Source organism: Hyperoodon ampullatus (assembly GCF_949752795.1).
Source record: "Hyperoodon ampullatus genome assembly, chromosome: 3".
NCBI classification, from domain to species: Eukaryota; Metazoa; Chordata; class Mammalia; order Artiodactyla; family Ziphiidae; genus Hyperoodon; species Hyperoodon ampullatus.
In genome coordinates this window covers 143569541-143593873 of record NC_136916.1, presented here as the reverse complement: position 1 = coordinate 143593873, position 24333 = coordinate 143569541, and the positions used below count along the sequence as shown (strand labels likewise).

General features: G+C 44.8%; 1 protein-coding gene across 2 annotated transcripts; it reads left to right on the top strand.

Annotated features, from left to right (window-relative positions):
* The first annotated feature begins 1597 nt into the window (after window positions 1-1597).
* MAX (MYC associated factor X) lies at window positions 1598-24333 on the top strand. Of its 2 annotated transcripts, XM_079700933.1 has the most exons (4): window positions 1598-1816; window positions 10161-10268; window positions 22617-22740; window positions 23990-24333. In XM_079700933.1, the coding sequence occupies exons 1-4, from the start codon at window positions 1781-1783 to the stop codon at window positions 24175-24177; spliced, it is 456 nt and encodes a 151-aa protein (XP_079557059.1). In that variant the 5' UTR covers window positions 1598-1780; the 3' UTR covers window positions 24178-24333. The 2 variants fall into 2 exon arrangements, with proteins under 2 accessions (XP_079557059.1, XP_079557060.1); XM_079700934.1 differs by lacking the exons at window positions 1598-1816; window positions 10161-10268 and adding an exon at window positions 23221-23305 and having other exon boundaries at window positions 22621-22740.

Sequence of the window (24333 nt, the reverse complement as noted above, 5' to 3'; positions counted from 1 at the left end):
TTAGCCCTAGGTTCCAGCTAATTAACTCACTCAAGAACTACCTTCCCTGTCTCCCTTCTAGCCCAGCAGCTCCTATAATGATCTGCTTATGTCTCTTTCCCCCACTTAGTGTAAAAGGAAGACTGAGACAAAAGCATTTCGAAAACATAAGTATACTTGCAAAGACGTGCTGACTTCAGTAGGATTGGACCACTGAATAAGAAATACAACATATTTAAAGGAAAAATGTAAAGATTACCATGTTTACATTTATCTCTTCAGCATAGGTAGTATGCTCACATGGGAAGATATGTCACAAATGACATATTCTCAAATTTCTGTATTCAAAAGTCAGGGATAAAATGGTTTTAATTAGGGAATCAGTAACTGATGGGAAAAGCTCAAGATTTCATTCATTCTAGACAGCAGACTTAAAAAAGTAGTTCGGATACTTTGTCTTAGGGTTGAAAGTGTCTTATTATCAGTAGTATTCTTCCTCCTGTGGGACTTAATGTACACTCTTAAGATGGCAGCAGGGCAGTCTCACTTTTGTTTCCACAACCGTGAGCTTCATGAAGACAGGGTCCGTTCCAGTCTTAGATATTATGGCATTCCCGTGCTGGCACATGTTGGACGTTCAATATATATTAGTGAAATGGATACGATCACACCTCATGCCACAGTACTTAAATAAGATTTTAACTGGATAGGGAGCTGCACCGGTTTTCCATTTTGATACTTTTCACAATTCTTAATTATGGTACTCTGAACTGGGGCACTCCTCAAACTGCTTAGGCTACAACAAATTCAGAAGGAGCTTTTATTTCTACGTAAACGATTGTTGAGGGGCGGGTATTTGTGAATGGACGACCCTCACGTGAGTAACAAGATGGTCACTCCCGGATGAATGAAGACACGATTCTCGTGGCTGGGAGTGATCCCTCAGCGAGGCCGGTCATCTTGCCTATCCTGTAATACCATTTAACACCTACTATTGACACATCCCCATAGCCAGATCCCAGAGGTCCGCGTGGGCATCCGGAGCCGCGCCCCCAAGTTCGCCGCAGCAGCATCCCCGCAGCAGGGGCGTTACGCCCCAGGGCGCAATGCAGAGCGACTCACACATCTAGAAGACAGAGTAAAACCAGTCGCACCAAGGAGAGGCAGCGTTATTTAGGCAGGCGGCTACTCATCCAGAGCTTCCACCCTGTCCCCTGGGCCCGGCGCCCGGCGCTCAGCCTGTGCCCGGCTCCGGGAGCCCCAGCTCCCTCCACGTGTCCTGTCTTCCCAGCAGCCACCTCTGCTGCCTCGGGAAGAAAATCTCCTGACAACTCGCGGTCTGCGGACTACGACTCCCAGCAGGCACCGCGCCGCTTCTCTCTCCGCCCCCCTCCACGGGGCACGCAGGCGCTCTGGGCTCCGTCAACAAGCCGGGCTGGCGACGACTGTTTACAGTGCCTTATGGGATTTGTAGTTTCTCTGGAGCTAGCTGGGCCGTCAGTCAAACGGACAAGAACTACAAGTCTCGGCGGCCCCAGCGTGACGAGCCTGGTCACGTGGGAGGGGGCCGACCGGGCGTGCGTGCCGCCGTTGATCCGGTGCTGCAGTGAGGAGGTGGTTCTCGCCCGTGTTGTGTGTGTGCGTGTGTGTGTGTGTGTGTGTGTGAGTGAGAGCGAGTGAGTGAGTGAGTGAGTGTGTGTGTGGGGGGACTCGGCTTGTTGTTGTCGGTGACTTCCCCCTCCCCTCCACCCCTCCCCCTTCCCCGCCGCCGCTGCAGTGGCCGCTCCCTGGGCCGTAGGAAATGAGCGATAACGATGACATCGAGGTGGAGAGCGACGTGAGTCCTGGAGCTTCTTCCTTCCCTTGCGGGTTGTCAGGCGGGGACAGCGGCCGGGGTTCTCAGCAGGGCGACGGCGGTAGGGGGCCGGGCAGCCGCCGCCTCCTTCCCCTTCCTCACCCTGGGCCGGGACCGCCTCCGTCGCGCTCCCGGCTCGCTCTCCTCCGGGCTCTTGGCCGGAGCGGCCTTCTGGGACTGGAGGTGGGGAGGAGACACGCGGCCTCTGGGACCCCCACCTCCCCCGGTGGAGGAAGGTGCTGCGGCCTCCCGTTCCCACCCTATCCAGTTCAGGATCCGGGGGACAGGGACGGGGTGCGTCTGGGATCCCATTGTCCGGATCCTGGGGAAGGGCACCGCGCTTAGGACCTGCTCCCTCGGCCCGCGACCCCCTCCTCCCGTGACCCGCGGCGGATCCTGGCGGGTGAAGGAGGGCGGAGAGGGCTTGGGAGTGCCCAGACGCCCTGAGCTGGGTGCGAGGAGAGGAGACAGTGCTCTGGACCCGCTCTGTCCCGGGTCGGTTCCCGGAAGGAGGGGCGGCGCTCGGGACCCCCCTGCCCCGCTACCGGATCCCGCTAGGGGGGATGGGGGCGTGGGATGGGGGGGTAGGGCTGACTCCCCCCCCCGCCGCTTCCTCTGCCGCCGGCATTTTCTTTCTTATTATTGAATATGAAGTGTAAAAATAACTTCTATATTTTCTATTTTTTTTTCTCTCTTATTCCAGGAAGAGCAACCGAGGTTTCAATCTGCGGTACGTCTCCTACTCTCCGTTTCATTTTCATTTCCGTTCAATTCTAGTCCTTTTTGGGGTCAGAAAAAGAGATCGTTCTATTACTTTTAATATTGTAGTAAACTCTCCTGTTAACCGCTAAGGTGAGGTGGGGCCTTGTTCTGGGGTTCTAGGTGGGGGGGCGGGTTTGCGAACCTCATAATTCTAGGTTCTCAGGTGGTGAGGTTCAGTGACTGTAGGTGAGTGAGAATTTGTATGCAAGGAAATGAATCCTTCTGTAGGTTTCCGCTGGGGGCTCTAGCTGTCACTATAGAAGTGGGAAATGAGAAACACGTCATGCTGAAGTAAATTGTAGTATTATTTCAGGGAAAAGTGGCCAGATTTACTTAGGAACAAGTAGGTTCTAAACCATATCTGCATAGTTGTGTGAAGTTGAAGCCACATGCAGTAATCACCTTTAACCAAAAGTCACGTGACTACTGTAGACCTAGAATCTAGCACAACCTGGTATTATTCTAATGCAGAAATTGGAAATGTAGAGGGGCCAAAGGTTGAATGTGAACGTGTCATATTCAGCCGCTTATTGTGGTCTGACTATATTTGAGTTGAAGGAGCAGTATAAAGACAATAAAAGAACTGTTGAAGAAAAATGGCACTGTAGAGAGAGGTTTGCTAAGAGGTGATGGTTGAGACCATACCGTGTTGTCAATAATTTCTCAGAGTTTGGATATTAGTGTTCTCAGTGGATGGTTCTGTGGATTAAGATAGACACAAATCACATGTCCTTGGAGTCTGAGATAGTACTATGGGCGTTCCATGAATAGATTAGAGGGAGAAAAAAGAATAGAGACAAATCAGAATCAGAGGAGAAGAGAAATGAGAAAACCATAGCATCTAACATTTGATAGATGGGAGCAGTAAGAAGTGTAGAGAATGAGGGTCCAAAATTTAGATGTCTCTGGGGGGCCCAGGCAGTGAGATAGTCAGGAATAAAGTAGAGAGCAGAGGTGAGGACTGGGCTACTAGAGAGCACATGCCTCTTCTGAAAAGGCAGTCACTAAAGTCCAGTGGGTTGCTGTTATGTGGGAATGAGGGCTTAGTGTTGTCTTATCTTCCTATTTTAAAAGAAAGATTACAAATCCAGACTTTGATGTTATTTTTCTGATTTTTAAAATAATGTATGAGGCAACCAAGTTGTTCAGGGGCTTGTTAGAATTTGCAAGATGCCACTTTGAGACCTCTGGTCTAATAATTTCATTATCACAGGATAAAAGCAAGCCCTCTTAATTGTACCTGCTTTTCATTAGAGCACAGATTCTAAGGTTGTCGAAGGAGTTAGGCATTTAGAAAAACTTTACTTATGGAAAACTGATATTTCCATAAAATCCAAGAATGCAGTTGTTCCAGGGGTTTTAAAATTATCCCTGGGTACTAGTCACTAAAAAAGAATTTGTTTTATTTTTCCTTGAAGTATTTGAAGACAGTACTTTGAATATTTGAAGTATTGTCAGATACTTAATATTTATACATACGTTTGAAAATTAAATTCCTTTTTGTCGGTTACTATTCTTAATAATGTAAACATGGAATTTCATGTTTGGAACACAGTCTATTTAAAACATTTTTTTCCTCCAAGTCTCTGGTTGTAAAATCTGCCCTAGGGCTTGATCAGGATTGGAGGGTAGGGATTGTTTAGGCTTCCTTTGAAGAATCATTATTTAAATTGGAATTATATTGGCTTTGCAGTGAGATAAGGATTTTCTTTGTGAAATTTTGGCTTCCAGTTCTTGAGCGCTTTCTGCTTTTCAGAATGCCCGTCCACATGGCTGTTGATGTAAATCGTTTTATTAAATTATGAAAATGTCCCCACTCTCCTAGAGTGCTCATCTCATTGTCTGGTCTGGAGGTTTTCAGTTCGCTGTTAAGGCACTTAGGATTTTTCCCTTTGATTTTGGAAGGTGGGCACAGGGAGTGGTTCTGACCCTTTGTTTTTAATTTGACACATCTACTTGCTGAGACATTTAAATATTATCTGTTACAAGATAATCACAATGGCATAGAGAGAAGAAGCAATAGACAAATTTCATAGCATATCAAGCAATTATTGTGAACACGTAGGGTAAAAAGGATTTTTTTTTCTGTGTGACTATGTTTATTTCCTGACATTTAGTATAGATAAATATATATTTTTTTAATTTGGGGGAAACTGTTCTTAAGCTTTGCCTTAGTTCAGAAAAGGTTGTGGACTGTGAACAACCAAATATTTAGAACTGCAGAAGAACTTTTAAAAAAAAGTTATTTTGAAACGGTCCTGTGGGTCCTAATATAAAAAGAGGTATTCATTCATGTTTTATAATGTCACTACAATAGCTACAGCCTTACTACATAAGAAATGTAGGATACTCAGCAATAACAGAGTTAGGAAGTGAGGCTAACAGTAACAGAAAGTGAAACTGATTTGACGAGTACTTTTTTCTGTTGCCTCAGTGCGAACAGAAAACAACTTCTCCGGTGACCAGTAAGCTTTGTTAAAGGAAGTAATCCCAAACAATAATTTTTATTATTAAATTCAATATGTCTCAGAATCCCACTGATATTATCTTATTTTTATTATTTTTTTGGAGGGAAAAAGTTGCATTTCAAAGACAGTTTTCTGGGGCAGGTATATTTCATGCAAGGTGATCTTTGTTTTATTTCTGCTTGGGATTTTTTTTGTTTGTTTTAAAGAATGAACGTATACAAGAAACGTAGGGTTAGTGTGTTAGTTGGAAGCCTAAGACCTTTTTCAGCTTATCCTTCATGACAGCTGCACGTGTTTCAGTTACAGTATATCTTTGGGGGGGGGGTGGTTAGAAACAGATTTGTACAATTCTGTTTCTGGACCTTTCTGGTGTGAAATATTTCTAACTTCTCAGAGCTCTTTGTTTCTTTAGAAATTGCAATGTATTCAGAAGGGAATGAGTTTGGTCACCTTTGAGATCGGAATTTACTCAGGAAACTACTGTCTTTTACCCGGAATTAGTTGCATGGCAGAAGTGCTACATGATACATGTACTTTGTGTCTGCTTAGAGTGTTGACAGTGATGTGGATGCCAGGTTTGGTTCCTAAAAATACCTGTTGAAGGGCGTTCTTATATTTAAAAGTCTTTTTTCAAGATTCCAGTAATGGTAAAATAGTTGATCAAGGAAAATGGGTACAGTATGATGGCATATTTGGATGATAGCGTTCCCAAGTTTTTTTAGGCACCAAGCGATTTTTTTGAATAGCCTGGAAAACACATGTATGTATTGGATATTAAAAATGTATACCAGGCAGTCGGCTTCAAACAGGAGAGGTGTTGGGAAGTTGCAATTTATATCTCCTATTAAGGACTTTTGTGAATTTCTCATCCTAGCTGCCCATAATTTCATGTTGCAATTTTCATGTTGATTAAAGTGAATTAAGTTGCTTAGAATTTCAGTTTTATTTATCCATTTGCTTCCCATCAGAAGTAGTAAGTAGATCTTTTCTGATGAGAATTTTGAGCCTGTGTATTTCCAGTGTTAGTGTTTAATAAGAGTAGCTTATTGGGCTTCCCTGGTGGCGCAGTGGTTGAGAGTCCACCTGCCGATGCAGGGGACGTGGGTTCGTGCCCTGGTCCGGGAGGATCCCTCATGCCGCGGAGCGGCTGGACCCCTGAGGCTGGGACCGTGAGCCATGGTCGCTGGGCCTGCGCGTCCGGAGCCTGTGCTCCGCAACGGGAGAGGCCACAACAGTGAGAGGCCCGCGTATCGCAAAAAAAAAAAAAAAAAAAAAAAGAGTAGCTTATTAAGTAATCATAAGCAACACTATTTCTTTCTAAAATATAGCCTTGAAATTTCTTAAAGGCAGTAAATGGTGGGAATTTTCTATATTGGAATTGAGAAGATTCCCCTTATAGATGGGGTTAGGTGTCACGTGACCTGCAAGAGAGGACATTGCTCTGGAGAACCTTGGTCATACTTGAATAATGGATCATTCATTTCCCCTTGTGATTTGCCTACCTAGAACTTGCAGGAAATAATGCTGCTGACTGATGTAATGCCTTGAAGGAAGATGTATTCTCTATGCAGTAAGTTGGAAGGAGATAATTTAAAGAGATTTCTTCAGTTTTGAGCAGCCCTCCTTAGCTTGAATGACCTACTGCCGGTTTAGCAACTTCTTGGCTAACAAAATAACGTTTGCCTTCAACATTTAATGACACTTAAGATAACATGTGCTTGTTAGTGTCAGAGATGGACAAATTGTAGGTGAAGATTTTTATTCTGGCTGCCAGTATGGAAAGTTTGGTGGAAATAATACTGAGAGGCTGAATAAAAACCTTGGCAGAGATGTCAAAGCTGGAATCGATTTGGTGTCGGAGTTCCTGTTGAGCATCTGTGGGCCACTCTTAAGATCACACGGCTCTTTAGTATTTCTGTTAGCCTAGGATGCCCTGAAGGAAGGGTTGTCTGCTGGAAACTGCAAATCCAGCGTACTTAAAGAATGACAGCATCCAGCCACTGCTCCTGTAGGATGTATAGGGGAGGTATTTGTGGGCCTGCTGTACAGCCCAAGAATGTTTCTGTTGTCTCCTAGAATTTGTTTGGTATCACCCGTTTTCATTATCAAACATTTTTCTCAGTATAGCTGAGAGAAAGCTGACTCATCTGAGTTGAGCTTTATTTGTTCAAGACACACAATTGTTTGACCCTTCCCCACCTGTTGTTTTTTTAAAGTAGTTTTGAGTTTGTGGGAGGATCTCGGGTGCCTTACACTGGGAGTCTTCAAATCTTGTCCCTTTCAAAAAGGGTTGCCAGCAAGCAAAGATAGTTAACAAAGCAGTGATAAGCCTGGCAACTGGCCCTCCATTTGGATGAGTCGCGGGGGAAGGGAATTCATCCGGCTGGACATTTGGAAATGTTTCCCAAACAGAATTCTCAGTCTTGTGTAAAGGTTTTTCATACGTTTAAAGGTCTTTCAAGCCACTAGAGGTATTATTTAGTTCAGAGTTGCCTGGAATTAGACATGTTAGTTCTGCATGTTTTTAACTTGCTCTTTCAAATGAGGCTGGAGAAGAAGAAAAATACCTCATTGCCATTGTCTCTGAGAGCTTTAAAATGGACTCTGGTTAAGTGTAGCAGCTTGGGGATGGACATGGCAGCAGGGAATGGTCTAAGATTCCACTCTTCTGCTGGTTAAATTGGGCCTGGAACCACCACAGAAATTCCATCCACTACTTTGAGAACAACAGTCCCCAGCCCAGGCTTTCTACCAGGCAGTGGACTGTTGCCTTTCCTTGTTGAGCCAACTTCTCAAACTTGGCTGGCTTCCCAGATGAGAAGCCAAGATTTCTGCTGATGGTCCACAGCCAAGTTCACTTACAATCCTCTAACCGAAAGACTTGTCCATTTGAGTCCTTTCAGGGCTCAGTGAATGGGAAGGGGGTAGTGCATTGTGGGGATGATTTTGGTGTTAGATTATACTTAGCTCCACCCTTCTACTGCAGGCCTGAGTGAAACCAAGTCCAACTTGATTCTAGCCATTTGAGATTTGCAGGGCTCTCCCAGAAAGAAAACAGACAATTAGAATTTTATTTGTATCAACAAGAGGGATTGTGGGTAACTGGTGTCACTGCTTCTGTGCACAGCTCTTAAGCTGGGACGAGGGCCAGGAATCAGGGTGATTTAGTAGACAGGAGTATCTTGGGCTGCTGCTGGATACCAAAGCTGGGCGATTATTTTGCATGTAAATAAACCATCCTAGGGAGTGTGTAGCAAACACAGGAGAGACAGATAGAAGCCAAATGCCATCTCTCAGCCCTCTAAGTCTTTAGTCTAAGACCCAGCCAACTTACCTATGTATCAACAGATGACTAGAGGGAATGGTAAGTTAGAAAAGGACTAGGTACTTAAATATGTTTAATTCTTTCAGGCTATTCATACTGCTGATAGAATGCACCTGCACTTTTCTTGCTCTAATGCTGTATGATACCTTCCTCTAGCCTCAGGTTATCTGATCATTCCCTCAGTTTCCCTGTAAATTCCACATATCCCTGGAGTTCAGCAGACACTCATTTTTACAGAGATTCCAGGCGTAAGATTAGCAGAGCTTTAGAAGTGTTCCAGGCATCTGCCCTGAAAATGAGTGTTATGCCATGGAGAACCATGGCTGTGATGGGAACCATGTGTCCAGTTCAACAGAGCTATAGGTGAGGTGTTGTGCTCGAGAGACCAGGAAGTGACTAAAATTACCACAGCTGCTCTCAGCCTCTTCCTCTGTAATGACTCAGACTTTTAGGATTAGATACTAGAATTTCAAGTTCTTTCATTCCTATAACTCTTGTCTCTATAGACTTTTGTCCGAACATCTTGTCTAGTATAAAGATTCATTTGAGGCATTCTTGTGCTAAGCCAAGTTATTTACTCCTGTTGCTTCATTTTTTAAATTCCTGGTGCTGTGTCTGGGTAGATTAAAACTACCTGAACTTCCTCTGTACAGACTTCCTCTTTAGGTTAGCCCAGTGCAACCTTGTGTATTGGGGGTAAATTCTTAGAGTATAGTATTTCCCATAATTCCCGGAGTGCAGATGTGAAGTTCTTGCTTTAGGTTAAGTGAGCGTTTGTGCTTCACTGGAGGGACCGCCCCTTTAATGGGGACCTGCCAAAGCTCTCTTGCAGTGTTCTCCAGCATTGTCTCTTCCACCTGAAGCCAGTGTATTTTGCCACTGATTACTTGGCCGTCTCTGTCCCTCTCCAGCTGATTGTTCTTTGTGATTCTAAGCAGGACAGGATAAGGAGTTTGGTCTGTGGGTATTTAGATACCACCAAATAAGCATGACGTGCCACAGGTGCCTGATGAGATGTATTGAGAATATGTGAGTGTCAGAGGTTTACTGTCTGAGAACCGCCTTTCTGGCAGCCTGTGTGAGGGAAGCCCTTGGCTGAATAGCACCTTAGATGCACTTTAAAAAGTAGGAGCTCGGAATGCAGTTGGCGTCTATATCAGCTCTGTCATAATGATCGCAGATTCATGCATCTGGGTTTTCTAGAGGTTTTAGTTTCTATTGTATGATTTGGCAAGAAGATGTTAAAACTAGTACCTCTTAGTGAGCTGGAGACCAGAGCAGACTCATGGTGATGGTTTCACATGGAAAGAAACAGTGCACCAGTGACCTAACTCCTTTCCTGGGTACCCACCATGGGGAATCTCTTACAGTGGGGGTGATCACATCTTATGAAGGGGCCCACTGCAACTTTTCCCTGGTCACCTCCCAGCCACGGACTGGCGGCTGTTGTGTCACATAAGTAAGTTGTGGGAGAAAACTGATGCTACAGGAGAGTCACACTTTGTCCCCATGAATAACTTTTATTTTACTTATGCATGAACTGGATGCATCGAGCTACTTTGGATGTTCCTGTCGAAAGCCTTGCTCACCCCTTTCTCCCCCTTTAACAGAGCCTAATTCTGGAGACTCCTAACTGCCCACCTGGACAAATCCTTCCCAGTCCAGTCACCTGGGACAGCGCTGACAGCATATACTTCCAGGCTGTACCCACTCACCTGTACCAAGCAGAAGGACTGACATCACTAATGTGCTCTTTCTCCCATTCTTCCAGGCTGACAAACGGGCTCATCATAATGCACTGGAACGAAAACGTAGGGACCACATCAAAGACAGCTTTCACAGTTTGCGGGACTCGGTCCCATCACTCCAAGGAGAGAAGGTGAGTTTATTGAGAAAGCTGATTAGCTTAACCACCACTAACTTGGAACTCACTGTGGGGCTTAGCAGGGCATTCACCTTTCTGGAAAGAAATGGAGTCAGGGATATTTGGGTGACATGGTTTCCTTAATCTTTGATTCTTCGGGGAGTCATCACACACCTTACCTACTGTAGTTCATCCTTAGTAAACGATGTCAGATGTAATGGAGCTGCTTGTTAAGACATCAGTAGGAGCTCTCTTTTAAAATTAGTATTATGTATAATAAATTACTCATTCAAGAAATTATTATAACTATACAGTGTAATATAGAGAGTAGCATATAGTAGTTTGGAATAATGCTAAGGATTCCTGAGGTCAGTGATTCTCTGGACCTCCATGAGAATTCCTTTTATATGGTTCGAAGTGAGTACTTATTTTAAATGAAACTTCCCAGGAATGTATTAGAACCAATCTGGACACCAGTGATCTCCCAGTCCAACAGTTATTATTTCAAAGGCATGTAAAGAGCATTTTAAATGTGGGACTTGAGTAAAGAGATGTGTTCATACGAAATGGAAGAAAAAAATAACTACTCTTCTTCCACCATCCCTCTACCCCACTGGTGGCCTTCCAGAAACTGTTTTCCCTGGAGAGGTAGGCACCAGCTGTTTCTACATTTGAAAAACAAAGTCCGAAGCTTTGAGTAAAAAGTCTGTGGGTTAGGGTCACTCCTTGGAATTTGGAGAAAATATGTGTTTGCACAGTTAGTTCCATCCTTTTCACACAATATAACTGGCTGCTCTCTGCAGCTATTCAGTGTATAAGTGGCAAACTTGGAAGTCCAAGACCTGTGTGTTTTTGGGTTTTGGTTCAATAATGCAGTGTTAGAGAAGCAACTGAAAAAAAAAGCAACCGTTTTAAGAAAAATTGTTGCTTTCAGGTGGACTTTGAATGGCTTTCCAGATTTAGCTCTGTGGTAGGAGTCCTGGTTTTGTTTGGTTATCCAGAATTAAACTTGGGACCATTATGGTTTCATATTATTTATACTGCCAGTCTGGTAAGCCACTTGCTTTATACGTTATTTAAGGTGTGGCTGTGTGGCTATAAAGGATGGGGTAGGTCTGACCTTTATGAAAAACATAAAACAGGCCATGTAAATACCTAGCATTGCAAAACCAGAATTTGCCCTGGGTTAGGCCTACTTAGTGTGCACTTGGCTTAATGGCCTTGGACCAAGGTGCTTACCTGGAATAACAACATTCCTGGATACAACACTGTTAAGCACCACAGGAAATCTTTATGATGGGGGGAGAGGATCACCCTTTTAGTCAGAGTACACATGTACAAAGGATTATCTCTTGTGTTTGTCTGAACTATTGACAGTAGGTGCTTATTCATATGCCATGGTATCAATTAAAATGGCTTTGGTGAAGTAAATGGACAAGAGCTACCTTTTTCTAAGTCTCACATCTAATCAGGAGTGGCGCCGTGGCAGCATATCCCAAGAAATGGCCTGTGGATCACCCCCATCAGAATCACTACTGAATCTGTCTTTCTGGAGGCAGGCCTAGAGATCTGTATTTATAACCAGCAGTCAGGAGATTCTTAGGCTTTCTTAAGTTCAAGAACACTTTGTGAGAGGTCAGTCTTAAGAGCTCAACTATACCTTTTTCTTTATCCAGTCTATTTTACATCGTTATAACATTCTTCCTTAAATCCTTAAAATCACATTACCCTAAATCCTGTTGTCTCCTTTCTTCAAGGAAGATGACAGTTTGAATTTGGTAACCTTACAAACCAAACAGTTGTCATTCTTTGTGGCCTATTCATTTATTCACTTACTCCATTCAGCAGATACTGGGGGTCTGCTACATACCAGTCATTGTCCTAGATATTAGGAATACGGCAGTGGACAAAGTAGACAAAAGCAGAAGCTCTTAGTGTGGTGAGGAAAAGATAGAAAATGAACTAATAATTAAATATATATATAGTATGTCAGATAAGTGCTATGGAGAAAAACAGGGAAGGAAGGGTTGCAGTTTTCATTAGGGCAGATGAAAAAACATGCTGGCAAGGCAACATCTATGCAAAGACTTGAAGGAAGTGAAGGAAAGAACCATGCATCTATCTGGTGATTAGCATTCCAGGCCAGGGAAGGCGAGTGGAATAGTCCAGGGGCAGGAACCTGGGAGCATTCCTGGGCCTGTCAAGGAGACAGAGGCCAGAGCGGCTGGAGTAGAGTGAGTGAAGGGACCATAGCAGGAGATGAGGTCAGAGAAGTAGCACGACTAGGGGAAGGGAGTGGTCGAGGGGCCAGGTTTCTTCTAGCTGATCAAAGCCCCAGTGGAAGTTAACCAGGTGCCTTTCTGATTTCAGAATGCTTTTGTGTGTTCCAGTCCAAATGTTCATGTTGAACATGAATAAAGGAAGTAAGTGGCTGTTAGCTTTGGTTGGACCCCAGCCCCTTCCCACTAAGTTCCACAATCTTCATTATTTTCCTTCCCTGCCAACACTGTTTCACAGGTGCTGCAGTGAGTCTAACAGAATACTTTGGTCCCTCAGACTTCCTAGTTCTCCCTAAATGTTGCAGTTTTTTAAAAAGTGGTATTTGAACCAAAGGGAATTGGGTAATTCTTGAATTGGATTGCAGTAATTAAGGTTCTGACATTATGTAAATAATCATGAAATGATCATTTTGCCCTGTGAGTTTTGGGGGTGCTTAGATCAGTTTCTTGAAGCGAAGGCCGCCAGTCTCCTTTGACTTGTTCACCTTTATGTTCCAAGTGACTTCTCACTTAGTATTTGGATTATCTGTCCTATGTGTTCTAATAAGCCTTTTGTTTTTTAAAGAGAAACTAATACTGATTGAATTGGATCCTAACCAAGAATGGGGATACTTGTACTAAAAAAAAACAACAAAAAAAACCCCTTTAAACATGAGACCCAAACTCTATTTATCCTTTGTTTCCTATATTTCTACTATAAAATGGTCACCTTTTGCTTAAGTAAAAAATTCAGTATTAACTAATATCTGTATTGCAATGTAAAATGAAATCTGCACAGCAGTTCTCTGAGGTGAGTACTACACTATTATAATTGGATAATTACTACTGCTAGGGCTCCTGGCATCCTTAATGTATCAGAGATGAGGAAACAAGCTCCAGATCAGTCTATAGCTGGACAGGGACTAGAACTCAGGACTGCTGGTTGCCAAGTTCAATCTTTCTACCACACCATAGGGGTAAACAATTTAAGGATATTTTAAAGAAATCTTGCCTAAATTCTTATATCTTGTCTTTATATTGGGAGCTTCCCCTGGATAGGGTCAGTAATCTTGGCAGTATGTCATACTAGGGTTGCTACTAAAATATTATCCCCTGAAGTAGCATATGTAGACAACACCAAAGTGCAGAGTTAAGGGTCACTGAAAGTTTATAAATTTGTCTGAGTCCACGTAGCTGTTCTGAGAAATAGATCATTATAGTTGGCAGTCCAGCTGGGTTTTGCCATAGGTCACATTATTCACAAGTAGACTCTTGAACTCTTGTTGCCTGAGCCTTTTGTTTCCCATAGTTTTTCAGCTGGACATGGAGCCCACAGGAAAGATGGAATGGCATTAGAACCATCAGCCAGTCAACCAGAGTAAGGGAGCAAGGGCAAGAACGACTGTGGTCCCACTTTTCAAAGGAAGATATTACTGTTCTTGAACAGAACTGTTCCTTATTTTGAGGGTCCTTGGTTGGGTGCTAGGGAGTGTTGCCCAGTGGCTTGCTGGCACTGAGCTCACGCTGTTATGTGGGGGGCAAACGTGGTGGCGAGCCCATCAGTCTGCCTTTGCGTGGGGCTGTAATTCTGTGTCCACCCCCGGTGACTTAGCCCCAGCACCTGCACCAGAGTGACTGTATCCAATCACAGTGTCTCCTTAGCCTGGCTGACTTTAGTGAAAGAAGGTTCTGTTTCAGTAGTGCCATATGTAGCTGAATAGTGGTGTATAGTAATTTTTCATCTTCTAAGTCTCTTCCTAAATGCCTATTTATCATACTTAATTGCTGTCTCAGGCAGTTGTGCTCTGGATTTCTCCTTTCTGGATAGAGCTATGCTATGTTAAAAAGAGATTATAACCTAAGATGAAAATAAAGAAGAAAAGTGTTTCTTCTAGTCAGCAAGTAAGAGTTCTTATAGTCAGTGAGTCAGAGTCCCTTTGTTTTAGGTGAGACTGTGAAGGCACTGCCTCTGCCGGCTGCTGTCACAGACTCCGGCTCGTTGTAGGTTCCCAGAAAGGAGCTGAGGAGTGAGAGCGCCAGAGGAAACGGTGGGCTTGCTCAGCTCTTTGACAAAAACCACCACAGCCCACATGGTTGTGCTCACGTTTTTATATGTGAGCGCCGCAGAGATTTAAGAGGTTTAATGCATGGTGTCTACTCTTGAGAATCTTGCTCTCTTGTTGGGGGAGAGGATTATACCTAACAATTAACAATAATATAACATGCTGAGCATCAAGTAAGAGGTTAAAACACGGAGCTAATTTGTTTCATCTTCATTAAAGCCCAGTGTCCTTAACAGGTAGATGTTGAAACCAAATAGCCCCTTATACCAGGGAACATAGTAGTTCTTACTGCTGAAGGTCAGTCTCCCTGTTAAACTCACTCAGCACTGAGACCCGGGCTTATCCCAGGTGTAACTGTATACATATTTGTATGGTTACTTGATGACTGTCTACCCGTCTCCCGTACTACACTGTAGTAAGTACTGAAGGCAGGGAGAACACCTTTGGTCATATTTCTTCCCTTGGTGCCTGGCACACAGTAGGGAGCAGAGCGAGTGTTTATGGACTGAAGGAAGGAAGCCCTCCCTCCACCTGGCCTTGTTACACTGGGAGGAGCTCACTCCAGTGGACACCCTTTAAGGCAGGCAGTTCATTCAGCAGCAGTGTTTCTACATCATATCTGGGCTGCTAAAGGGGTTGTCTTTTAAATGAAATGTAAACTACAGCCCTACCCATTTCACCTTACTACTCAACAGGGTTATTACCTGGCCAGACTCCAACTTGGGCAGTTCTTTTATTCTTAAATTTTCTACATCTTAAGTTGTTGTCCATAGTTGTCCAGGTCTCCCTTAAGCTCCAGGCTCAGCAACTGTAAATGTACTGATTCATTGAATTCTTTGTTAACTGTATTTTTGCACTGCCAAAGCCTCCAAAGGCTTTTCAGTGCCCATCAAGGTAAGGACTGGCATCCCATGTTCTCTGAATAAGGTACCCAACTTGTCCTCCTGCTTTTTCTGCTCCTTCCCTTATTATGAAGCAGTGTACACCCTCCTCTGTTTCCCCAGGAATGTCATCTTCAGGTTTATCTGAGTTCTTTCCTTCCACCAAGGTCCCAACTCCAGCTTCACCACCCAGATGACATTGGGGTTTCACAATGAAGAGACCCACTTACAAGGGCTCCCCACCTCCCCGTGTTTCCTGCCCATGTGCCTTCCTGTGTTTCTCCCCAATGAGGCCACCCCTGCCAGTCAGTCTCCACCTGCCCATTTTCAAGGGCTGTACCAAATGCCTCAGCACCCTGAGAACCCTGGGTTATCACTCTCCCTGACACCCCACTGGCCCTTTATGGGGCCTCTCCTATGTCTTCCTTTTTTCTGTGACAGTTCTTATCACCTAACTGAAGGGTGCACTCCTTGAGGGCAGAAGCTTTGTCCATCCTTCTGGAAGTCTCTGCACTACAGAGTAGGGGAGGGCTCACTCCCATAGAGAAGACTAGAGAGTCAGGAAACTCACTTACCGCTTTTCCATCTGGAGATTTGAAAGAAGAGGAATTGGTTACTGGGCCTTCCCTCCAGCATTTCTCTTTTCTTTCCCCTCTAACAAAATTGCAGAAACTTTGGAAAAATGGGAAGAAGAAAAACAGTCCTTCCATTCCTCTAACACAACTACAACCTTTCCTTTATTCTAAGATTCTAAGACAAGTGCTATCCAGTGGAATTTTAATGTAAGCCACAAATAGCAGGTAAAATTAATTTTAATAATATATTTTATTTAACCTAATATACAAAAGTAAGTATGACTTCCATATATAATCAATATAGTAAAAATTACTAGTGGGGTATTTTATATTATTTTCTTGCACTGTTTTGATAATCCAGTGTGTGTTTTATACTTACAGCACATCTCAATTCAGACTAGTCATATTTCTTTTCTTTTTTTTAATTAATTTTTATTGGAGTATAGTTGCTTCACAATGTTGTGTTAGCTTCTACGGCACAGCAAAACGAATCAGCCATACATATACATATATCCCCTCCCTTTTGGATTTCCCACCCATTTAGGATACCACAGTGCGTTACAGACTAGTCACATTTCAGTACTTATTAGCCACCTGTGGCTGGTGGCTATTGTGCTGGACAGTGTGGTTCAAAGATGCACTCTCCCCATCCCACACCCCATTTTAACATGACTGAAATAGGGTGCCATCTTAAAGTGGATGTTAAACAAAGCTCGCCCCTTTTTTTTCCTCCCCCGGCAAAGGCCGCTCTTAAATCCATGTGTTTATTGATGGAGTCTAAGAAACAAGAGAATAATGGTGTTATCAATCTGTGTATCCCCTCTGGTCTCTTCATACGCCTGCTTTACATGGGTAAAGGCTGTAGCCTGATGCTTTCACATAACATGCCCTTTCCCCAAGTGATAGAGTGTTCATATTTAGCCATTAGGCATGTTTCTTTTAACCATTCAGGTTGCCTCCAGTCTTTTAACTTTATAAATAATGTAGTGATGAACATCTTGATGCATGTGGCTGTTTCTATAAAACAGATTCCCAGAAGTTGGATTGCTGGGTCTAGTGGTAAGAACATCTGATTTTTTGCTGTATGTTGCCAAAATGCATTCCAGGAGGATTGTTTTCATGTCTTCTTTCTTTTCTTTCTTTTTCAAGCAAATTCTAAAGATTAGTCTTTTGGTATTGTTTTGAGAGTAGCAATTTTACCACCACTGGAATTTTTTTTTTGGAGGGGGTGACTAATTTAGTAGGCAAAAGGTAGTAATTAATTTTGTATTTTGTTTATTCCCTGTGAGATTAAATCCTTTTCCGCATGTTTATTTACTAGTTGTATTTCCTCTTTGAGGAAACCCTGTGCTCCTGTCCCTTGTGGTCAGAGTTTGATGGGGAAATGTCACACCTTCATTTCAGACTACCAAGGGCTCAAGATAAAAGAATACAAAGTTTGAAACATGATTTGTGTTGACCCTTAAACAAATGTCTGGCTCCCAGCTTTAAGCCCTTAATGGGGCATGATAGCTTTGCCTTCCCCTAGTAATCAAGAAAATGGTCCTTTGGGCTTGGAAGGGCCAGGCACAAGAAGCCTTTGAGGGGCCACATGGCTGTGCTGGCTCTGAGCCCACAGCCTTCCAGCCTCCCTTGTTGGCATTGATGGTGGTTCCATTTTGGAATGAACTAGTTTAATACAGACCCGAATTTATTGTGCTTTGATATTTGTTTCCAGAACATGGCTTATTCAATTGAAAATGTACACCAGCTTTGCCCTAGGCCTCCCTTTACCTTACTATGCATAGAAGTTTGTGCAGGTTTCAGAAAATAATGGTTTTATTTTCTTTAAAATAACAAAACATGTCAACTGGTGAGTCAGGCAGTAGTTCTTTTTTCATTCCCCAGGATGTGGTGTTTTGGTTCTTGGCGGAACAGGGCAGCTGTAGCATCAGCCTGGTAGGATCTGATTTTGACAGGAGGAAAAAATGATAAATACAGCGAAGATGACTGTTTCTCAGGTCAGCATTAGGACCCTAGGGAAGAGCAATGGTGTTCCTAATGTTAACAAGCTAGTACGACTCTTCTCTTCCTCACCTCTCCCCACCTGCTTTCTAAACAACTTGGATTTTTGTCTAAACAAACACAAAGATTTACAGCTCCAGAAATGTGTGGGACTCTTGCCCTATATGAAAAATTTTGAGAACCACTACCTTAAATGGGATTTAATGACCTTGGATGTCATCCTAAACATCAGTGTTAACTACTTCAAGAATCATTTGGGACCTTTAAAAGGTACTAATTAGAATCAAATTCTTGGGTTTGGGGCCTCTCATGAAATAGCTAGTTGATTCTTGCTGCAGCACACCAGGTGAGTACACTCTGTTCCCAAACAGAGTTCTGTTCAAGTGGGTGCCTCTGGAGGCTGGGGTGGCCTTTTCCTCCATCTCCTTGCTGCTCTGGGCAGGGATGCAAACAGGCCAGCAACTGCGTACGAACAGGAGAGGTGGCACAGGAACCGCTGGGTCCCTCTGCCACGCTGGGGTCTTCTCCGCTGTCCATTTCGGGTTTCCTCTTCTTAGGTAATGAAGCCAGAGCAGTGCGGGGGGCCAGCGTTTCCCCTGGCCCAGGCCCAGGTTCAGTCAGTTCTTTCAAGCTAACTTGCATCTTCTGGCTTTTCCTCTGTATTTGCTTCTTCTCTGCTAGGGGTCACTTTGAGTTTCACCTGCCTTTAAAAGAAAAAGAAAAACAGTCTTCCTTCAATGCTGAGGTTATTACACGCTACTTTTTTTTCCATTTCTTACTTTTTCAGCCTCATTCTAAAAACCAGTCTTCATCTTTGCTTCAGCTTCAACTCACTCCTGCACCCATTACCTGTGTGAAGACGATTTACCTAAAATCACTCCTTCAAGGAAGTCACCCTCACCAGGCTCTTCATTGATGTCCTTATAGACAAATTGGGTGACTCTTCCCTAGTCCTTTTCTTCCTGCTCAGACTCTCCAAATTCCATTGATCTTCTTCTTCATTAGTTCCACAGCCTCCTCTGTGGTCCCAAAATAGGGTGTCCTGGAGGCCTGGGTTCAAATCTTGACTCACTGTTACCCACTGGTTATGTAATATCAGGCAAGTTACAGCTCTGTGCCTCAGTTTCCTCATTTATAAAATAGGGGAAATAACACATCAGAGTATTGTATGAGGGTGCCTGGCATTTAGTAAGTACTCAGCTGCTGCCATTATCATCATCGTTTGTATCGCTGTGTGCAGCCGTGGCTCTGGAACGCGATTGGGCAAGGGCGTCCAGTGTCCTTTTGCGTGGCTCCCAGAGGGAAAGAGAAGCCTGACTGCCACTGTGCATTAAACTACTACCCGGAAGGCCCAATGCCTTTTCAGTGCCCTTGGCCATAGGCCATCCTGTGTCCAAACCATTAAAGAGATATATGTTTCTGCTTAGAAAGGCAGAATGAGAATTGGTACCTTCTAATTGTAAAAACTAGCAGGAAAGAAATTATTCAGGTCCTTACTGGGTACCCAAAGGCAACAGTCAATCTGTGGACCTGTTGACCTACCAAGTGTTATCTGCTCAGGGACACACACACGAAGATTGCTGACTTAGCCAACTGGGCACGGTTTAGAAAACAGAAACCGAAAGCCCAGGGCCACTCCATAGTCCAGGCCATAAAGCGCAGGGTTTTTCCTGGCTTCATGTCTGCTGTTCACAGTATAAACTCATAAAGGCAAGGGCCTGCCCGCACCTTAACCCTGTGGCAGGTCACATGACCTTGCATGGTTTGTAAAACTGGAAGAGAGGGGATTTTAGCCGAGTCTGGCATTTTCTACCTTCAACCTTTTGCTTTTTCTTCGCTGGACTAGATGCACATGTAAATTTGGGGGAATTCTGTATTTCGTACTTTAAATTTTTTCTTGTGGGACTTCTTGTTGAGTACCCTGGAGGGGGCAAAATAAAGTTCATTGAACCATGCTTTTGGACTTAGTAAGTGGGGGTCAGGGATACCCCAAGTGGCCTAGGTGCTTCTCCTTAGGCAAGGGGGGTTTGGAGGAAGGGCGGTGCTTATTAGCATTCTGGAGGCCTCGTGCTGGGTTTATTCCAATCTGGCCCTCTGTGGAGACCTCTTGATCCCAAGACACTGTTTTCTGAGCATCTATGAATTTTATCTTCATCCAAAAACTGCCTTGAGGTGGAAAAACTTCCATCTCTCATGGCATCTTTCTCTTGGGTTTGTTGTGCTGTGCTTACTTCTCCCTTTTCACTTCGTGGTTTCATGTATAAATATGAGAAGAAGAAACTGGGAGCACTCAGGCTGCTACTCGGTGTGGTCATTTGTTAAAAATTATCTCTGAACGTTTGCAGGCGCCACCAGGGAAGCCCACAAGTGCTCTTGTTCAGAGATTTTGCTTTTTTCCCTTGTGCCAGATGCAAATGAGGAGTTAAATAAGGGTTAATGTTGCTTTCTGGGAACAACAGTTAGTTGAAAAAATAGTCAAACTTAAAGAGAGACTGGGATGTAAATATGTATAACAATTAGATCAGTGATGGAGTGCATAGCATTTGGAAGGCTAGGTGGGGTCTGAGAGAATTTCTCATCAGATAAGGAGTAGCCACGGAGAGAAATACTGTGTCTGCAGTCACAGAGCCCATTAACGACAAGACCTAGGAGGTACCCGTCTCCTGGATTCCTAAACTCTTCTCCCCACTCTGCCACCCTGCCACCTATCCTACAATACTTGTTTTTAATCCCATCTCTAGCATCCAGAGAGGCAGGGTATTTTAATTAGTCCCTTCTAAATATGTGCCCCCCCTTTTTTTTTTCATTTTATCACCTAGTAATTAACCCTAATAAGTCCCCTTTGGCAGAAATGGGAAACAGCTTCTGAAGCGGCCTTGTAGCCAGAGTTGCAAGGCCCCGTTGGTAGGTGCTCTCATTCTTTTCTACGTAAGCTGACTTACTCAACTAAAGAAATAGGCCTGGTCCTGTCCCCACCCTCATGCCCTTGCTTGTGCTATTCTCCCTGCCCAGAGCAACCCTTTCCCACAGATTCCACCTCAGTCTAACCCAGGGTTCACTGGTTCAGATAGGAGCCTGTGTGTGCCGAGCCGAGGCTAATGCCTGGCACTCAGAAGGTGATCACCCCAGCCAGAAGCCATCTTTCCCGTGGCCTTTCCAATCTGTACTACTCAAATTGCACTTGTTGGTACTGCCCTGTGATTTGTCTGTATATAAATACATTTATCTCCTCAACTAGATAGTAAGTTAGCTTCTGGGCAAAAGAAGCCATGACTAATACATTTTGTTTCCCCACAGTGTCTGCTCCGTGCCTTGTATATAATTCGCACCAGATAAAAACGGTTGAATATGAACAATTTCCTTTTGAGGAAGTTGCCTTAGGGATGCTATAAGACAAAGCCTGGAAACTCTAGTACTTGTGAGAACTGGTGAATAAACCCAGGCCTTCCAAACCTCTGTGATACCCAGCCCTGCTGAAGTCTATGAGTTGAGATTGTCAAAATATACTACAGGTGGATTTAATTTTGCTCGCCTGAGTGTGGCTGTTTTCTTTGCCATTTCAGAAGCTTTGCTCCAGTTCAGGTGCCTGAGGTGCCTCACCAACATACTTCGGCTACTAGACTACCCTGCCTTGAGCTTCAGTTCTCTTGGCTTTGTACCATTCCACCAGTTCAGCTGGTTGGCTGCCTGGCCATGAGTAACTCTGGCTGTGTTTGCAACCTGGAGGGAGTCTTCCAGGTACTTTTGACCTCCAGGGGCCGAGTAACCTGACATCCATTTTATTAGCTCATTAACTTGTTCCTCTGACAGGGCAGTGCCTAGGCTACCGACAGCCATGGTAAAGGTGTGGTTGCTTCCTGAAATGGCCCAATCTCATGCCCTTCCTGTGTTGACATCAAGCTCTGACAGCTTTCACAAAATTCTCTTTAGCCAGTTAGGCTGAAATCATGACAAAGCAGCATGGCCCAGTTGGAACTAGTTAACAACGGTCTGAAAGCTTGTCTGAAATCTAGGACCTTGATGAACAACATTGTACCCATTCCCATCCTGACAGCGTTGTACCCATTCCCATCCTGAGCCACCTCCAGCTGAGATCTTGATCTTGTCTTTCTGGACCAGCTGCCTGTAGCCAGCCAGGCCCTAGCAGAGAGTGAATGGCCCAAGGTCTCAGTTAAGTAGCATTTTAATGTTTTCAGAATAGCCTGGCTGAAGACATGAAAGCAACCTAAAGAGCCAAAGCGGGTGGGCAGGGTACAAGTTCAGGAGTGAGTTGGACCTGCGTTTGAATCCAGGCTCTACACTCTTTTATTTTGAATAAACCAGTAAACGTCTCTGAGCCTTGGGTTCCTGGTGGAGCTACCTCTCTCAGAGAGAGCCAGTGAGGTAAGCTATGTAAAGCAGCTGGTGCCTTGACTGGTGTAAACAAGATTCCCGATAGCACTTACGCTGTCTCCTCAGCCTTGTGCCCCCTCCCCCTCCTGCTTCCATTCCCTCATGCCGTCTTTGCTGAAAGGCATGGTTTCTTCACTGCGTGGACTAGGTCTTTATTTTGTCCCCTTTGCTTTTTCTCATATTGCAACAGGCATCCCGGGCCCAAATCCTAGACAAAGCCACAGAGTATATCCAGTATATGCGAAGGAAAAACCACACACACCAGCAAGATATTGATGACCTCAAGCGGCAGAATGCTCTTCTGGAGCAGCAAGGTGAGCGGCAGAGCTTGTGGGGCATCTGGCCCTGCTGTGCTCCAGCCAGGTCAGGGCTTCGCACCCAGGCCTGCTGAGCCAGAACCAGTTCCGGAGCGAGTGCTCCTAAGCAGCTGTGGCCCTGCTTCTTGGGCCTGAGTAGTCGAGTGTAGAGCCATCCTGAGGAAGGACCTGAGCCCTCAGTGAGGGAACAGTGGAGTATAGGGGTTAGACACTGGAGACTTTTTTCTGACCTGCTCTCTCTCCCCTTCTTGGGGCTCAGGTGCTCCGCTTGTCGTAGGGGTCACACCTGGCATCAGGTGTCTCAAAAGAGCTGTGAGGTCCTTGAATTGGAGTGTGCTGTGTAAGCGCCACAGAGACTCCAGGTGTTCAGGGACAGTGAGCGCTCCCCGTTGTCAACGGTAGTCCAATCAGGGCAGCCTCTGGGCCAGGCCCATGCTGTTCTCCAATGCTCACATCCGCCTTTTCCTACAACCACAGGGGAAAGCGAGAGCTGATCAAGTTCTTTGTTCCTGGGGAATTCACTTCTCTTCCTCCCTCATGGAAGATGCAAGTAAAAGGAAATGCAAGTAACCACCTGGGTTAGAACACCTCAAATAAACTAAACTAAAATAAATGGGCTGACCTTCCAGGCTCAAGATGAGCTGAAACGAGGGCTGGGCAGCGGGAGGCGGCAGCGGGTTGGTCACCGGGCCGAGCAGCCTGCATGTAGGGGCCGTGTGTCGGAAAGCCCAGGTATTCTGTGTGTATTGGTGACTTGCTTCCAAGTGTCCAGCTTGTCTTTCCAAGTGGATCTTGTACATGAGAGCTAAGCCAAAACTTTTCTTTGGCTGATACATCTTCTGTCATCCTTTCCTGCTGATGTGTGGCCTTCACACCCTTGTGGAGCCTGGCATTGCCAGGCCAGCTTCGCTGTTATTGCACCGCTGGGTCCCACAGGGAGCTCGTGCTCCTGTCTCTGTACTGGGCTTCCACAGCAGGACAGTGACATCACAAGCCTTCTCTTTAGGGTTGGGTGGCATTGCAGAGTGGCTGGCCACATCCACTGAGCGCTCAGCTCTGGCTGGGAAAGGCGGAGGGAAATGAAGTGTGCAGGTGGAACAGCCACCAGAAGGGAGTTACTTATGAGCCACCCTGAGCCTCGGGGGCCAGCAAGCCCTTCGGAAGAACAGGCTGGACCCTGACCTGAGACTCGGTTACTCCCCCAGTCTCCAGAAGGCTGTAACCCGCTCGCTTGGTTGCCTTTCAGTCCGTGCACTGGAGAAGGCGAGGTCGAGTGCCCAACTGCAGACCAACTACCCCTCCTCAGACAACAGCCTCTACACCAACGCCAAGGGCAGCACCATCTCTGCCTTCGATGGGGGCTCAGACTCCAGCTCGGAGTCGGAGCCCGAAGAGCCCCAAAGCAGGAAGAAGCTCCGGATGGAGGCCAGCTAAGCTCCACGGGGCAGGCCAGCAATAAAAACTGTCTGTCTCCTCCATCGTCTTATCTTACTTTCAGTTCATCTTTAAAACCCTCAGAACCATTTAAGAGACTCTTGTTTTCTCCTTCTCTTTTTTTTTTTTAATTTTATTTTTACGTAGAAGCTCTTG

Coding starts and splice junctions, on each gene's coding strand:
- MAX (XM_079700933.1), top strand. CDS start 1,781: ATGAGCGATAACGATGACATCGAGGTGGAGAGCGAC. Junction 1,817..10,160: donor ACATCGAGGTGGAGAGCGAC/GTGAGTCCTGGA, acceptor CCATTCTTCCAG/GCTGACAAACGGGCTCATCA. Junction 22,741..23,989: donor TGCTCTTCTGGAGCAGCAAG/GTGAGCGGCAGA, acceptor GTTGCCTTTCAG/TCCGTGCACTGGAGAAGGCG.